General features: G+C 39.9%; 1 protein-coding gene across 1 annotated transcript; it reads left to right on the forward strand.

Moving 5' to 3' along the window:
- Positions 1–6,427: 6,427 nt before the first annotated feature.
- LOC140328345 (retinol dehydrogenase 7-like) lies at positions 6,428–15,713 on the forward strand. Its single transcript, XM_072407874.1, has 5 exons — positions 6,428–6,511; positions 8,199–8,573; positions 10,751–11,009; positions 11,374–11,537; positions 12,327–15,713. Exons 2-5 carry the CDS (start codon positions 8,261–8,263, stop codon positions 12,533–12,535), a joined length of 945 nt encoding a protein of 314 aa, XP_072263975.1. The 5' UTR covers positions 6,428–6,511; positions 8,199–8,260; the 3' UTR covers positions 12,536–15,713.
- Positions 15,714–16,202: the final 489 nt, after the last annotated feature.

Genomic DNA, 16,202 nt, shown 5'->3' on the forward strand with positions numbered 1-16,202 from the left:
AAGGATAATTCGGCAGATTGGGCGCTGGGAATCGAAGCGTTTTCAGTTGTATGTGCGGCCTCACATGCTGTGAGGATGATGGGGGGGTGAGGGGCCCCAATCTGAAGGGTAAAGTGGGGGCTGTTTAATGTTTGTTTTATGTTTTAGGTGCACGTCCGTGTCTGGTTTGGATATTAGGACATTCCTTTGTCTGGTGAGGCGCCAAGCGGGCGGAAGTTCGGCCGGAAGGACAGCAGTTGGGGTTCTCCAGAGAAGTGGCTACGGTGCGATGGCTGGGAATTCCCAGGATGTTGTGAAGTAGAGTGGTGCCGGACTTCAGGAGATTCGCGTCGTGGGACCGCCCGCCGGATGTGATAGTTATACATGCCGAGGGTAATGATTTGGGCCGCAGGTCCATGCGGAAGCTAATCGAGGATGTTAAGCTTAATTATCTAAGGTTACAGGTGGAGTTCCCAGGGCTAGTGATTGTATGATCGGATATGGTGACTAGAACTGCATGGCGGGGGGCGCGCTCAGTGGACAGGGTGAATAAGGCAGGGATAAAAATTTATAAGGAGATGGGAAGGTTTGTGGCCCGGAATGGAGGGGTTCGCCATAGAGAGTTGGAGGAGGACACCAGCAAGTTCTTGCTTCAGGATGGGGTGCATTTAAATGCAGTGGGCATTGATATGTGGTTCCTGGGATTGCAGGATGGAGTACAGAGAGCTCTTCCTGCGTGGAAGGGCGCTCAGGCATGAGGTATCCCGCCTGAGCACTGTGGCGGCTGGGGTTTAGGAGGGTAAAAGTCTTGTTGGTATTTGGGAAGGGCAACTCATTGGTAGGGTGCCCATTTAAATGGTGTTATGGTGTGGCCCCTGAGGCGGTGCTGGGTGGATAGGGGCCAGTGTGTATAAACAATTTTTGGTGAAACCGACTTTACCTTTTTCCTAGACCTGCAGCCTGGTGGAGTAAACCGGAGTTGGTTGTTGGTTATAGTGCAATTGGGCACAGTGAGAAAATGGGGTTGTGTTTACAGTTTGAATGGGTGGAAAAAGTTTTATAGTAGTAAAGATTTTAAAGTGTATATAAAGAGTATACTAATGTTATATGTCCTTATATATGTTAAGTTATGTTAATGGAGATAATATTTATATGTTATTTAAATATTGTTGTAATTAATGGTTATTTATTGTTATTTAAGTTGTTTTGTTAATAAAATCAGCTGCTTGCCAGCCAATTTAAACCCAAGGAAGGTGTCAGTGCGTTTTTGGGGGAAGATTATAGGCTGGTAGGCAATAGTGGGGGAAAGTGCAGTAAAAGTTAAGTAGTAAGTTTGCGTTAAGTAGTAAGGGGTGCGGGAAATGTTTGATTTCCTGGAAAACCTTTTGTTGGGGTTTTTCCTTTAGGGGGTGGGGGCAGGAGATCCAAACTACCCTTAGTCAAGACGCAAAGAGTGCCCTCTTTTTCTTTGTAATGATCTCATTGTGAATAATGGGGAAGAGAGTTCTCTATATGGACCGTTTATATATTTATACAGAGTGATCATATCCTCCATTAAACGTCTCTTCTAAAGGGAGAATAAATTCAGTTCAGCTAATCTCTCCTCATAGCTGAGCTCCTCCATTTATTTTATTAGTTTAGTTCCTATTCTCTGCACTCTCTCCAATTCAACAATGTCCTTTTTGTGAACTGGTGCCCAAAACTGGACTGCATATTCCAGATGTGGTCTGACCAATGCTTTGCACAGGGGCAGGAATATGTCTCCATCTCTGCAGTCTATTCCTCTTTTAATACAAGAAAGTACTTTGCTAGCTTTGGATATTGCACCTTGGCATTGCATGCTATTTAAGTCTATGATCTACCAGAAACCCTAGATCCTTTTCCATTTCTGACTCCTCCAAAGGTATTCCCCCTGAACAGTATGAAGCATGCATGTTGTTAGCCCCCAAGTGCAACACTTTACATGTATCTATAATAAATGTAATTTGCCACTTGCCTGCCCAATCATACAGTACATCCAGGTCTGCTTGTAGATTATAGACATCCTGTATGGACATAATTCCATTACATAGTTTGGTGTCATCTGCAAACACAGAAATTATACTTTTAATCCCAAACTCTAAATCATTTATATAGATGTTAAACAGTAAAGGTCCCAACACTGAACCCTGGGGTACACCACTAAAAACCTTAGACCATTCAGAGTATGAATCCTTAATTACAACTCTCTGGAAGCCAGTTCTCCATTCATTTACAGATTGACTTTTCTAAATCTATCGACCCTAACTTGCATATTAACCATCTGTGGGGTACAGTGTCAAATGCTTTAGCAAAGTCCAAGTACACTATATCAACTGCTATTCCACGGTCTACCTGTTTACTTACTTCCTCATAAAAAGAGAGTAAATTTGTTTGAAAACTTCTGTCTTTCTTGAAGCCATGCTATCACTTAATAATATTATTTTCTAGCAGAAACTCCTCTATGTGGTTCTTCAAACTCTGTAAGACCTTTCCAACTATGGACAAAAAACTAACGGGTCTGTAGTTACCTGGTAATGACTTTGCTCCCTTTTTGAAGATAGGAACCACATTTGCCATACGCCAATCCATTGGTACCTTGCCAGTGACTAAACAGTCTCTAAAAATTAGAAATAATGGCTTTTGAAATAACAGAGCTCAGCTCTTTGAGGACACATGAATGCAATCCATCAGGTCCTGGTGCTTTGTCAACCCTAATTTTTCCCAGCTGTTTCTCTATCATATCAATTCTGAGCCATTGTGACTCATTTAAGGCAGTGACATTGCTATTATGAATTTGGACTTGAGCTCTGTCACCATTCCTCTTAATCTTTTCCCTAGCACATATAGCACCCTAGCACAGCAGACCCCCTTTCATTTAGGTGCAAACCATTTAGGTGCATACAGGTTGTACCCCAATGAAAAGTCAGCCCCGTGCTCTATCAACCCTTCCCTTCTACACCAGGACTTAAGCCATGCATTTAGCTGCCTAAGCTCTCTCTGCCTTTCCTGTGTTGGGCATGGCTAAGGCAATATTCCAGAGAACATAGCCTTGGAGGTCCCTTTTCTTCAGCTTGAAACCTAGTTCCCTAAACTGATTTTTAAAGATCCTCCATCTTCCATCTATATTGTCATTGGTTCCAACATGGACCAAGACAGCTGGGTCCTGTCCAGCCCCTCCCAGTAGTTTGTCCAGTCGGTCCACCACATGCCGAACCCTGGCACCAGCCAGACAGCAACATTCGGTTGAAGGGATCCGGGCGACAAACTATTCTATCCGTCCTCCTAATCATAGACTCCTCTATGACAACCATTTGTCTTTTCCTTCCTGCGTTTCTCTCCCCACCACTACTAGATGGGCTGCTCTCCCGGCGGTTAGGGGTAGCAGTAACATCTAGAGTTGCCACCTCTGGGTCTGCCACCTGCACATCTTCACAAACCTTTGCAAACATGTTGGGGTTCTCAAACACAGGGCTGGCCTTCCTTTTCTGAGTGCCCCTACCACTCCCTCTAGCTACATTAACCCAACACCCTACATGTTCATTCTGACTAACCTTTTCACCCTCCAGATCTAAGCCATTAACTGCCTGCTCAGTGAGCAGGAGACCCCTCTCAAGGTGATCCAGTGATTTTAGTGTTGCATATCTTTGCATATCTTTTAACACTTCTTTTTTAACACTCTTAAATATCATGCAGGACTAAACCTATTACACATTATTTTACAAAAACCCTCTAATGTTGTGTATTCTATGTCTAGTTCTATTAGATGCCTCAGTATTTGTAACATGTTTAAGCAGATAAGAATCACAATTTACAGCTAATGTTGCAATATTGTGAATCATTCCATGAAAAAATATCAAGGGAGTAGTTTCCTCTGACTGCACTCTATTCTATGAATTCAGGAAGAACTCCAGCCTTCAGGTTTTATTGCCAATATACCATAACTCTCAGATGGAGTCCATAGTGTGAAATGCATAAGGGATAGGTATTTTCCTGGCCCTTAAATGAACTGGGGTTAATCTCCCATAATGTTTGGTTTTCTGAGGAAATGGCAGTATACACCCTTCAACTGAACACCCAGCCAATGTGCACAGTACAATAACTGTACAATACAATAATAATTTCTCCAACACTTTTGTAAACCTTCTTACAATGGGAGATGTGAATCAAGGGAATTTTGCCCTCCCATATTACCGAGTGGGAGTAGTCACCAACACCTGGAAGGGGAAGGGTCCGTCAAACTTTGGCCTAAGGACTTTCCTCTGGAACCTCTTATCCATTACCAAGTCAGAGGGTATGCTCGAGTGAGTTTGGATCGGGAAAGGAAGAGAAAACATGGATATGCAACTTGGTAAACTGTTTATGCAACTCTTGCATATACATTTTAAATGAGTAGTGTATCAACTTCATTTCTTGGGGAAAGAAAAATCCTGTCATAAGGGGCTTACCAAACAGCATCTCAAAAGGTGACAATTTCTCTGAACCCCTACGGGTATGTCTGATAGATGTAACTCAAGGGCTAATGGTTTTTTCCCATGCAAGCTAGGTCTGTTCACAAATCTTAATTAGACTATTCGTAATTATCCCATTATATCCTTTTCCTGTGGATGATATGGTGTGTGAAACTTCTGTTCAATCTGGAGGCCTTCCATAACTTTTTGCATAAGTTTAACTTTGACGTGACTGCCATGGTCTGACTTTACTGATTCCAGCAGGCCATATCTGACACAATTTCTTTCAACAGTTTCTTGGCTGTGATTGGAGCAGTAGCACTGGCAACTGACCAGGCCTTTACCCATCCAAACAGCCAAGAGCATTACCGACTAAGTCTGGATTGTCCCATCTATAGTGGACAGTTTGATAAATTTTCTTTCCGGTATGTGAATCTTTACAGATTCCCCAGAGTAAGTATTTTACTATCACTGTCAGAATGATTACAATGACATAAAAACCTCCTACTATACAATCTGATTTTTTCAAACTGACTGTATTATTAAAGTTATTCATGTATTTAAAAAGTTACAAATCTCTCATTAGTAACTACTACTAATAAGGTAAGAAGGTAAAGCATTCATAAAAGGCCGTTCTCAGCAGCACTGCCCTATGGCTTTCAATTCAGAGAATGGTGGCGTTTTGTGCCAGAAGCAAGGGTCAACTCTTCCTTTTAGAGTCAGATCCCTGTCAGCCACACATATAGTTTCTTTATCAGTCAGACCACTTTCCAGATATCGACCTAGTAATGTTCTCACATAAAATATCTATTCCTAGATTGCCTAAATAATGCAGAAACTACAGAAAACAATACCTACAAGGTAAGGTGCGCATCTGCACTGCAACAATGTCTTGTAATTTTCACTCCTAGTAAGGCTGTTTAACCACACTGTCCATCAGTCTCATACAGCATTCATACAAAGTGTTAGTAAAGTTTGTAAGAAGTACAGTTCGGGTAAAAACTTACTATCTCAGGAGCGTACAGGTAGATAAATGCAAGATGGAAACAGACAAAAAGGGTTAAAAAAAAAGTGTACCATAAGTGCGTTGTGTGTCTGGTTCCACCCACTCTTTTTCCATAGTTGTCACTCATCTGGGGGTTCAGTCTTTCCTCACATTAAACACCACAAATCTTGGCAGAGCATATCACCCTTCTAAATGTACAGCGACATCTTGCTATAGATGAAGCATTTATTAACACGTGTGAGAACAAATAAATATGGCTATTGTTTTAATTTTTTATGTCATGCATAAGTTTATAACAGCAAAAATATTAGGATAATCAAAAGCAACAAACCAGGATTGAGTTTCTACCTTACAAATTAACCAATAAAATGTAATACATTTAGCACAGTATAGAAATAGTCAACCTCTTTTCTAGGAACCTATTTTTATAAATTAATGCCTATGTGGGGGTTTTGTCAAGTGCCAAGAACCAACTGTTACATTCATAAGTTTTAAATATAAAAAAGATTTACGTTAGTTTTGCAAAATGGTGTGAATAACATGTGGGTCACAAGCTTGATGTATGTTGAAATGAATCCGGAGGTCCCATCCTTTGAAACAATGTGGAAAAATACAAGATGTAGGTGAAAAAGTTGTTTGTCGTTATAAGGCAAAAGCCTTATATATAATATATCTTATGATTCCTTTTTATACAGAATAAATTCATTAAGTCCGCATCAGAAAAAATTGATTTCAGCTTGTTATTGCATTGTTCCTGCAATCGGAAGCATAGGCTATTCAATGCCAATAAATGCAAAACAAAAAGTAAAATACATTTTTAACCTGTTTTTCAATTTGCTTTTTGTGCTTCCCCAGTTTAAACATGTTAGTACTCATTTGTAAGTACCAGTTCACTGATACTTTCCTGCTTCCACACCCCTCCGTGCTGTGCAATTAGTGATCCTAAACCAAGGATATAATTCCTCCTTGTGAAGGAAGGCAGAACCAAACTCCTGCTGAAGGTGCCACGTTAGCAGCAAGACTCAGGAATCCTCCTTGTTCTTTTACATTTTCACAGGTAAAAGTAAGATTTTTACTTTTTATTCACTAAAATTAGGTAGCTCACCTGACCTTTCATTAGCTATGTGGCAAAAACCTTTCATTGACAGTTTATGATATTTAGAAATGGCACACTAAAATTGCATTTATTGCCCTGAAGAGTAAAACTGTTACATAGTGGTATACTTGGTAAAAGCCAATATTACAAACAGGGCAATCCCCCATGACTGCTGGTACCCCTGTATGCAGAATTAGACTGGTTTCCAGGGACCTTATTTCCTAATGACAAGCCGGGAAACAGCAAATGCTTGGCATTATTACACGTTTTCTGTAGAAAAATGCATTGTACTGACATTCACATAGTAGTAATGGTTTTTATTCATAACACCGCACTTATATGATGCAATTAGAACTAAGTGATCTGAAAAAAAAACAATGCCTGTACAACTAATTAGGTTTTAAAGGGGTTTTATTTTATTATGGCTTCTATACTAACCAGGAGTAGTAGATTATTGCTGAAAAAGATGGAACAAATGACTCTCAATGAAGCAAGCTGCAAAAGCTAAATTTATCTATATTTACAGGCAGCTGCTAATCACTCATTAACCATCCATCCATCTACCCACCACCTCTCTTCTCTTTTACAATGAAAAATAAAAATGTCTATTCCTATTTGTGTTAATGGTAAATAAACCTTTGCCAAGACTATTGTTCAAAATATAAAGGGATCTGACTCCCACCTGTTCTACTATCTATTGTGATCATATTCATGATATTGAAAGGTATAAAATCTACCTTGTTTGAGGTGCCTTAGTTTTAATGAAGTACTGCTACTAGATCATTAGTAGGACTACTAGATCATTTAAGGGATTGGTTTATTTGCACATTAGGATATAGATAAATATGATTTACAAGAAGGGGACCAAAGGAAGGGGGTAGGAGGGGAAAAGGGGCTAAAGAAAACATCCTCTCTCTCAAACCACACAAGCCAGAGTTGTTCTTTCTTTTAAACATTCCTATTTGCAAGCTCAGAATACATTTTTTTTGTCCATCAATAATGTAGTCTTGTGCAGGAGGTCACAAAATTGACCACTGTCCCAGGCTGAATTGAGTTTGTTGACTATTCAGTATGAGATGAGTATGAGATCCTAGATCTCTGTCCCCCCAAGAGGGCTACATCAATACTAAACCAGTTTGGCCAGCAAAAACCACCAGGGGTTCAAACGAAATGTTAATGATCCTAAGACACCCACTCATGGAAGACCAATCGGCTCAGCAAGCTTCTGATTACAGTTTTATTATTTTTGTTTGCTTTCAGAAGGAACATTGTTTGTAGGCTGTTTATAGGTGGCCTAGGTTGTCTTATATCAAGGCTGATTAGAAATACATTTTTAACACCCAACAGGAGGTATTGTACTATGCATGCGTGGCCTATATATGCACATTTGCAAAATTGCAACAGCATGGTGAGCTGATACTTTGAATGCTGGTGTATGCACTTTTTGTTACCTAGAAAGTTGATCATTTTAATATAGAAAAGTCCCATAAGCAGCATTATATGACTGTTCATTGTGCTTAGCAACCTGGGACTGCACCAGTAACATCAAAAAAAGATCTGCTAGTAAAGTTGAGGGATCACAATCAGTATGTGTAGGTCCTCAATACCTTTGTATTAATTTATCTTTGTTTCTTTTTATTTAAAAAAGCATGAATGTCTCTGCATTGCGTCCAGGAATAAAACTATTTTACTAAAGAACAAACTTGCATCATGTGGCTCCTTCTGCTGGGGGTGTTGGGTTTGATCCTTCTTTACAGATGGTACAGGCAGAGTCAGATACTGGAGAATCTCACTGACAAATATGTTTTTATCACTGGATGTGATTCTGGATTTGGAAACTTGCTGGCTAGGCAGCTGGACAAACGTGGAATGAAAGTTCTGGCTGCTTGCTTAACTGAGACAGGTGCTGAAAATCTGAAGAAAGAGACCTCCAGCAGGCTGCAGACAATTATTTTGGATATTAGTGACAGCAAAAGTGTGAGCACTGCTGCCGAGTGGGTATCATCCATCGTTGGAAATGAAGGTAACTTGTAATTTGCATTATTGTTACTTTTATGCAAAATGTCTTATAAAAGTTACCGTTGATGTTTTTTACAATTGCAATGTTTTGTCATCCTATACCAAATTTTTGGTAAAGGCCTAACTTATCAGTCTATAGCTGACCTTTTCCTCGTAACACCTGGCATTGGCACACTGTTCTCAATGAATGTGACCATGGCTGCATTCATTGAGAAGATCCCCGGGGCACTAGAAGTTTATTAACCTCTGGTGCCGTGGATTGCACACTGTTCAATAAATGCGACGACGGCTGCATTCATTGAGAAGATCCCCGGGGCACTAGAGGTCAATTAACTACTAGTGCCGCGGATCGCACACTTTTCTCAACGAATGCTACACCGGATGCATTCATTGAGAAGATCCCCGGTGCACTAGAGGCTAAATGGGGACAAGTCTCCCCATTCATTCACCTCTGGTGCTCTGTGATTGGCTGGGGAAAGGAAAATCTTGATGACTCTTGAGCTGTCATAAGGGTTTACCTTTCCTCAGCCAATCACAGAGCACTAGGGGTGATAAATGGGGAAACTTGTCCCCATTTACCTCTAGTGCCCGGGGATCCCACACGGGAATCATGCTGTCATTGTGGCATAACTTGTAAAAAAAAAATAAAAAGTTAGTTACACAATCACAACATTGAATAAATTAAAACTTTTTAACATGTAATTTTTTTTTTTTTAACACATTTTTTTACACACGAATTTGCCTCGTCGAATCCCATGTTTTTCGGGTCGGGTCTATCTGAATTTGAAAAGCCAGTCAAAATGCTTATTGCTCATCTCATTTCTCCGCCACTTCCCTGGGTTAATCACCCACTTAATCGCCCCTGGGTCCTGGCACTCCCATTCTGGCCCCCTTGCCTGGTCATAGCGCTTTTCTACCCAAATCATTTCCATGTCACTGAACAACAACTTACCACCCTTATGTGCCTCAGCTCACCTCCTGTTTCCCAGGAAATGTACTTCAACTACCTTACCTCTTCTAATCATGCCACCTCCCACCTACCTTGACCCTTCTCCTGGTCAGAGCACCTAGTGCTTACTAGTGTTGGTTGAATATCTCACTATTCGATTAGACAGCTATTCGATCGAATAGGGGGATATTGTTTGGGTGATTGAATGTTGAATTGGAACGCCATTAAAGTAAATGAGGACAAATCTCCCCATTCATCACCTCTGACCGCTCTGCTCCTCTGATTGCTCACGGGACTACACGGCTCGTGACACTGACAGGATGTATACCACGGCTGCATTTATTCTGAGCACAGCCGTGGGAATCCTCCTGTCAGTGTGGGATCCCCAAGCACTAGAGGTAAATAGGGACAAGTCTCCCCATTCATCACCTCTAGTGCTCTGTGATTGGCTGAGGAAAGGTAAACCCTGATGACAGCTCAAGCTTTATCAGGATTTTCCCTTCCCCAGCTAATCACAGAGCACTAGAGATGATTGAATGGGGAGACTTGTCTTCATTTAGTCTCTAGTGCCCGGGGATCTCGCGGGACTCCTGTGTTCTTGAATAGAGAATCTCTATTCAAGAACACATACTATAGTTACGCTAGGGCTGCAAGAGCCCTGACAGCTCTGCTCCCCTGATTGCTTTTGCAGTTCCACACAGTCCCGAAAAATACCCCCAAATTTTCCCACTATTGACTTTAATAGTGTTTGAATTCGACATTCAATCACCCGCACAATACCCCCCTATTCGATCAAAAAGCTGTTGAATCGAATAGTGAGATATTCGACCAACACTAGTAAATACCAGCCACTGAACTCTGAAAATCTTGCCTGCTTTCTGGATCCCTTCTTATGCTGCCTCAGACAACATGCCTGCTGCTTTTAGGTATGGTGATGCATCTGACCACCTCCAATGTGCCAGGACTTGGGTCTGGCAAACAATTGCTAGACCCAAGCACATGACTTGGGGCAAGGTCACTGCTCTGCCTTGTCACCAACACTGGCTGCTGACCGTGATGGAACAGTTGGCAAAGCAATGCTTTGTACGGCTGTACCCACAAACTAGAAATTAGAAATAAACTCCTTTTTATGGGGATTGTTGATATTTTCTGTTTTAAAAGGCTTTACTGTGCTTGATACAGATTTGTTTCCCAACTTCAATACAGATTTAACTTGGTGTTATGCCTTACAGGGCTTTGGGGATTGGTAAACAATGCTGGTTCTGCTACTGGTCTTGCTCCCAATGAGTGGCAAACAAAAGAAGACTTCTCCAAGGACCTAAATGTGAATCTGCTTGGTACCATCGACGTCACAGTGAACTTGCTGCATCTTGTCAGAAAAGCCAGAGGACGCGTTGTTATTGTATCTAGTGCAATGGGAAGATTGTCTTGGATTGGTGGTGGATATAGTCCTTCCAAGTATGGCGTGCAAGCTTTCGCCGACAGTTTAAGGTGAGTCACTGAGTAGGGTGTGATAGAATGTATAATATTGGTGTTGTCAGCAGAAGTATAAACATAAAGAGAAACTACAGCAAAGAATGTGCAAGTCAGCTAGTCATCATGGGGTGTGAGACCCCTTCATAATGGCTGCAATAGGAAGATGATGCTGGGAACTAATTAAAAACCCATGCAGCTTTCAAATACTTCCATATATAGTTTCCCACTTCACAAGGCAAAATGTTACTTGCTGCATCAGCTCTTTGTCCTTAAATGTCACATTATGCATCTTTGAAGGTCTTCATTGTGTAGAGAATATGATGGTGTGCTCACCTGGCAAGGTAATTTTCTTTTCATTTTAATTATTGCTGTTTGACAGGAGGGAAATGCTTGCTTTTGGCGTAAAGGTTTCCATCATAGAACCAGGAGCTTTTAGGACTCAGATAATCACTTGGGAGATTCATAAGAAAAACCTAATGCAAATGTGGGAAAACCTGCCTGTACACATTAGGGAGAGCTATGGCGAGGAATACTGCCAGCAAAGTGAGTATATGAAAAATATATTTATTTATTGTATTTGCTACACAAGGTTAACCACAATGCAAGTGCTTACAACCATTTATTTTTCTGCTGATAACCAATATACCAGCAATTATAGCAATGTCTAATTACTAAAACAGTAATTTCCATTTGAATTTATAATTATGAAGAAATATGAATATCACTCATAATGTTCTGATTTTATCTTAAGTACAGTGTAATTAGAATTTTTGCAGGCTTGCTAAAAAAATTTTTGAGAAACTTTTGTATTACAACTCTATGGAGATTGTTTGTACCACAACAACTCTGAGAGAACCTTAAGGTGTAGTCTCCAAGGCCCTCAGACAGCAATGTGCAAAAAAATGTCAGCATGTTGCATTGCAATTGAAGCAAAGAAGAAGCATCCATGGAGACTGCCCAATTACTTTTCAATGCAAAGCTTGCATTGCACTTGTACCACAAACACAGCATAGAAGTTTTCTGCTCCAGTATGAGCATTAAAAACAAAAACAAAAACAAAAAAAAGATGTGTACTGACTACACTGATATCATCCAAGAAACCTTATTTTTATTAGTACCTATTCATTTATTTACCTCTTGGACTCTTATGTACTTATTACTTGCGATTGTTCTTATTAAGAGCCAAAGAAGTTACAACGCTAATAACAAAAAATGTAACATTATGGCTATTAACGCGGTCTACCTTTATTGAACTGAACATAAATGTGAGTAAAAAATGTATATAAAATGATAACAATTTTTACTATTATTGTTTCACTGATATGCCTACAGGTATTAAGGCTTTAGAAAAATTAACAGAAGGTACAAGTCCAAAGCTGTATGAAGTCACAGATTGTATGGAACATGCACTAACTGCTGTTCACCCCTGGACAAGATACTCACCTGGATTGGACTCTAAACTTTACTATGTTCCTGTATCCTACCTCCCTACTGCCATCTCTGATTTTTTGTATAGTCGATGTGCTCCCAAACCTGTGTAACTGCACTACAATCTCATTGACAGTCTGAACATGGCTTTATTGTAGAAAACAGGTGATGTCTCTTCTGCAATAAAATAAACTTTCCTGCAGTGGCTGTATTTTTTATGTACACTCACCATCCTGTGCTCCAATGTGGGCATTGCATCTTTGCCTGGTGTTCCTCCAGGTTTGGGTCTTGGGCAATCTTGATTGGCCAGGCCAGATTATGTTTATTAGGTAATCTATGAAATTAATTTCTGATAGCCGGGTGTGCTGGGATACTCTGCCTCATAAACAGAGCTCACTGTACATTACAGAAAGGATTGTGAACAGGCAGGACAGTATGTTTTATTGCAGAAAGAAAAAATAAGTCAGTGGAAAAAAAATTGCCCGTGATCCGTGTGTGGGAGGGGATGTCCCAAAGTCAGTGGTCCCTGGGGAAAAAATACCTTGACATCAGTGGGATGAAAACAATGCCCCAGTGTTAGTGCCCATGGGTGTAAGATTGCCTTTATGCCAGTGCCATCAGGTTAGCAAAAGGTCTTGGCAAGGGAGGAACAGTACCCAGTAAGAAATGGGGATGCAATAATGCTAACTGGTAATTGGTTTTAGATTGGTAAATAGTGGTATATAATACCATTAAAACCTGTTGAGCCTATTACTGTTGTTTAGTTTTCCCTTTGTATTTGTCAGATTGTATCCATTTTACAGTAAAAATGTTGGTTTTGTATTTTCCTCAAACATTTTCAATAAAGTTAGCAGAAAAAACCCAGTGGAGGAACAAAAATTGAATAGGATTGACACATTACCATGCACCCAGGAACCTAGGTTAAGGCGGCATGTCTGTAGCTCTTACTAGAGCTACACCTGCTACACATATACAGAGTGGCAAAATGGGGTAAAGTTGCAATGCACCTTGTTATATTAATGGTCAGTGAGGAATACTTCTTTAGCAGTCAGTTGTGTATGCTACCCTAAATGTTGAAGAGTTGGCTAGATATTTGAAGGACAATAGCGCTCATGTTTAAATCTCCAAGCATTTGGTATAATGTACAAGTTGCCACTGATCTGTTCATAACTGAGCCATTTAGACTGTTCATTCATCCTCAGGAACAGATTGGTGACAAGCAGTAGCATGTTTAAAACAGTGGAAGTCAGATCTCCAGTTCAGGATATTAAAGGTGTGCAAAGGCTCCTTAAAAGGCTGGTGCTTCAATGTAAAAAAAAAAAAAAGACACACAGTTTGGATACAGTAATTTGGGCCCACCATAAAATTGGAAAAGCAGGGCCCAACAAACTAACCGTATATATCACTGTAAAGGGGCATAGTTTAGAGTGGAAATTTCTCTGTTGAACTTATTGAAGCTGTTGCTGGCCACTTCTTAAATTGGCAATCAATGTAAGTGGCAAGCAAGGTGTCAAAAACAACACCAATAATTCCTGCTGTTGCCTATGGCGTTCATTACTTCTAAAGTGGAGAATGCTATATTGCAATCTATAATGCAAAATTATAACTCTATATTAAATATAAAAGTAGCTGTTCGAGCTTAAAGGTGGTAATCATGTCAGCCAGTTGCCACTTTTTCTAAATGGGGCAAACTGAAAAATGGCTACTTGTGTATAAAGTTTGCTTGCTTCTGTATACATGTGTTCTTTTATCTCCATATCTTATTTCTTCCTGAATACAAAAAAAAAAAAAAAATGTGGGTGAAAGGCTTTTGAGCAAATAAGAAGATGATCAAACATCATTTGGCTCCGTGCACACATTTAGACGGGGTTTTGCAGGCAGCAAAGCAGGAGTGAATGCTAAATGCCAAAAGCATAAAATGCAGTAAAAGACATTTGCAAAGCAAATTAGTAACAAATGTTGGCAGTAATCAGGCCACCTTTCAGCTACAAGAATCTAAGAGACAGGTTTGATATTCATTTGTGACCCACACACCTGTAATTCTGGCATGCAACAAGTTTGCCCTGATTTTTTTAACCACTCCTTGAGAGGGGATATATTTTTAAAACAGATACACAATTAAAAAGTGGTCATGACCAAGTTTTATTGTTGCAGTGCTACTTTAGAGCAGCTGTAGAGGAATTTATGAATAAAGCTGTCTAACTATTATAAATTGTGCCTCCAATATATTCATTTAGAGTCTGGTTAAGACTATAAATAAAGTATCTGCATCTGCTAAGAAAGTTTTGCTATACATGCTAAAACCCTTTATTTAGAACTTTGGTGAAACAGGGTCAAAATTTTGATCTGTTACCTGAACTAAACTTTTATGTCTGCATATAATGATGGCAAGCAGCCAGGTAGCAGAAGTCAAACATTCTTTCTCTGAAAAGCAAAGCAAAATTTGGCAAAGCCTAATGCTGAGTGGCCACAGTGTTTTTTTTCTTTGTTCTTTTTTGTTTTGCTTTTTTTTCCTATACCATTGTGTACAAATTCGCAAGAGAACTAACTCATTTTGTATGGTACACTCTACATCAAGGTTCTAACATTTTGAACAAAAGACCAGTTCATTATTCTTAAGACCTTAGGAGAACCAAAGTGTGGCCAATCTGAGTCGAAAATGCCCAGTGGTTAGTAGACGCAAGGAGGTTTAGGGATTGGGGAATTATTTACCTAGAGCCTGTGAACAGTGAGGGAGGAGGAATGATGCTTTATCGTTTAGTTTACATTTGTAATGGTGCCCTAAAGTTAGTCTCAGTGAGTGGAATATTGATTGTTTTTTTAGCGTGAGAAAATATACTTCATCATACACTGCAGGTAGAGAAATATCCACCATTTGTGTTGGTATAAGGAGTAGTGCCCCAACACTGGTTTCAGTAGGAAAAATAGTGCTCTGTCAGCATCAGTTGACTGAATGGTGGCCCATCATTGGTGTTAGTGAAAGCAATGGTGTTATTTGAGTAAGTGGGAGAAACAGTGCCCCATTGAGGGAGGGATTTAATATTTTACACTTGCTTACCATAAACACTAGAGATGCTTTTAGGAACACAAAATGTCCCTGGAAATCAGATGTTATTGTCGGATGTGAAAAAGGTATGTCTGGTTCTTATATAGACTGTAAAGTTGTGTGCCTGTTTTCGTTTTATAGCAATGGACAGCTGCAGTTTTTGCAAAGCTAGAATTTGAAAAGAATGCTGGGCCTGATGTTGTAAGTGCACTGCTAAATTTTTTTGAAACCCCCCTCTTCCCCATTAGTCTCACTGATAGCCTGGATGGTATAGTATTTCATAGTTTCTAAACGTACCCATATCAGCTCTTTAGGTCGGCTTGTGCTGCAATCAGTTGTTTAAACCATATTCTTTAGTTAAAGAATATAAGTATGGTTACCACTTACAAAAAAAAACAAAACACTATTTTCAAGGTATACCAAAATTGGTGGGTATATGTGGGTTTTATATGTCAGATGCAAGGTTTATTTTCTGAGTCTCCATAGTTTCATCTCATGTCCTTTCCAAAGATAATAATATAAAGTGTCATTAAACTCTCCTTATAGAAAATAAAATGTAGCAACATGACTTATATTACTGTTTGTTTTCAGTCACTTTTTTCTGTTTGCAGTGTAATGGGTTTTTGAAGGTGCAGGACCACCTCTTTCCACCTAAAAGGGTGACCATGCCGCTTGCAAGGTTTCCTAGAAGCAGAACGTTCGCACCAGACGTATGGTGCTGGACAGGTATTAAT

Source organism: Pyxicephalus adspersus, chromosome 1 (assembly GCF_032062135.1).
Source record: "Pyxicephalus adspersus chromosome 1, UCB_Pads_2.0, whole genome shotgun sequence".
Lineage (NCBI taxonomy): Eukaryota > Metazoa > Chordata > Amphibia > Anura > Pyxicephalidae > Pyxicephalus > Pyxicephalus adspersus.

Excerpts from the sequence above, each read along its gene's own strand:
- LOC140328345 (XM_072407874.1), top strand. The coding sequence starts at position 8,261 with ATGTGGCTCCTTCTGCTGGGGGTGTTGGGTTTGATCCTTCTTTACAGA. Across the intron at positions 8,574-10,750 it reads ATCCATCGTTGGAAATGAAG|GGCTTTGGGGATTGGTAAAC; the intron begins GTAACTTGTAAT and ends TATGCCTTACAG. Across the intron at positions 11,010-11,373 it reads GCTTTCGCCGACAGTTTAAG|GAGGGAAATGCTTGCTTTTG; the intron begins GTGAGTCACTGA and ends GCTGTTTGACAG.